Raw genomic sequence first — 495 nt, 5'->3', positions numbered from 1 at the left:
CTGGGCCCCTTGGCGCCCCCGCCGCAACCGCTCCCCGGAGAGCTGGAGCCGGGAGACGCCGCCAGCAAGAGGAAGAGATGAGGGTCGCAGGGGCCCCCGGCCGCCCACCGCCCGCCCCGTCTCACCTTTTTTACCTCAGGAGCCAGGAGCAGACAGCAATACTTCGTCCACACCTGGGATGGCGCAGGGCCCGCCGGGCACAGGCGCCCGGTGCCCGTCAGCCGGGCTGAGCGGAGTCTGGGTTAGCCAGGCCTGCGTGGCCCACGGTGGCCCTTCCAGTGCATATATATATATATATGCATATATATATACACACACACACACACACATAGACAGACATATATATATATATATATTTATTTATTTTTTTTACTGAGAGCTTATGACTTCCAGAAAGTGCTAAAGGTGGGAGGTGGGCCAGGGCCTGGACGGGGCTTTTGTCTGACGCTCTGGAATTCAGGCCAGACCCACCCCGGGGCACATGTCCTGCCGGGG

The 495-nt window shown here is 59.6% G+C and overlaps 1 protein-coding gene across 1 annotated transcript in view; it reads left to right on the top strand.

The window, feature by feature from the left end:
• CACNA1I (calcium channel, voltage-dependent, T type, alpha 1I subunit) overlaps window positions 1-81 on the top strand; it is a 119,954-nt gene extending 119,873 nt beyond the window's left edge. Inside the window, exon 36 of the mRNA XM_011964322.1 lies at window positions 2-81. Coding sequence (XP_011819712.1) covers window positions 2-81 — 80 coding nt within the window. The remainder of the gene's footprint in view (window position 1) is intronic.
• Window positions 82-495: the final 414 nt, after the last annotated feature.

The sequence above is a fragment of the Colobus angolensis genome, unplaced genomic scaffold (assembly GCF_000951035.1).
Source record: "Colobus angolensis palliatus isolate OR3802 unplaced genomic scaffold, Cang.pa_1.0 Scaffold65, whole genome shotgun sequence".
Lineage (NCBI taxonomy): Eukaryota > Metazoa > Chordata > Mammalia > Primates > Cercopithecidae > Colobus > Colobus angolensis.
Note: the sequence above shows the minus strand (reverse complement) of the source record. Positions and strands in the feature narration are given on the sequence as shown.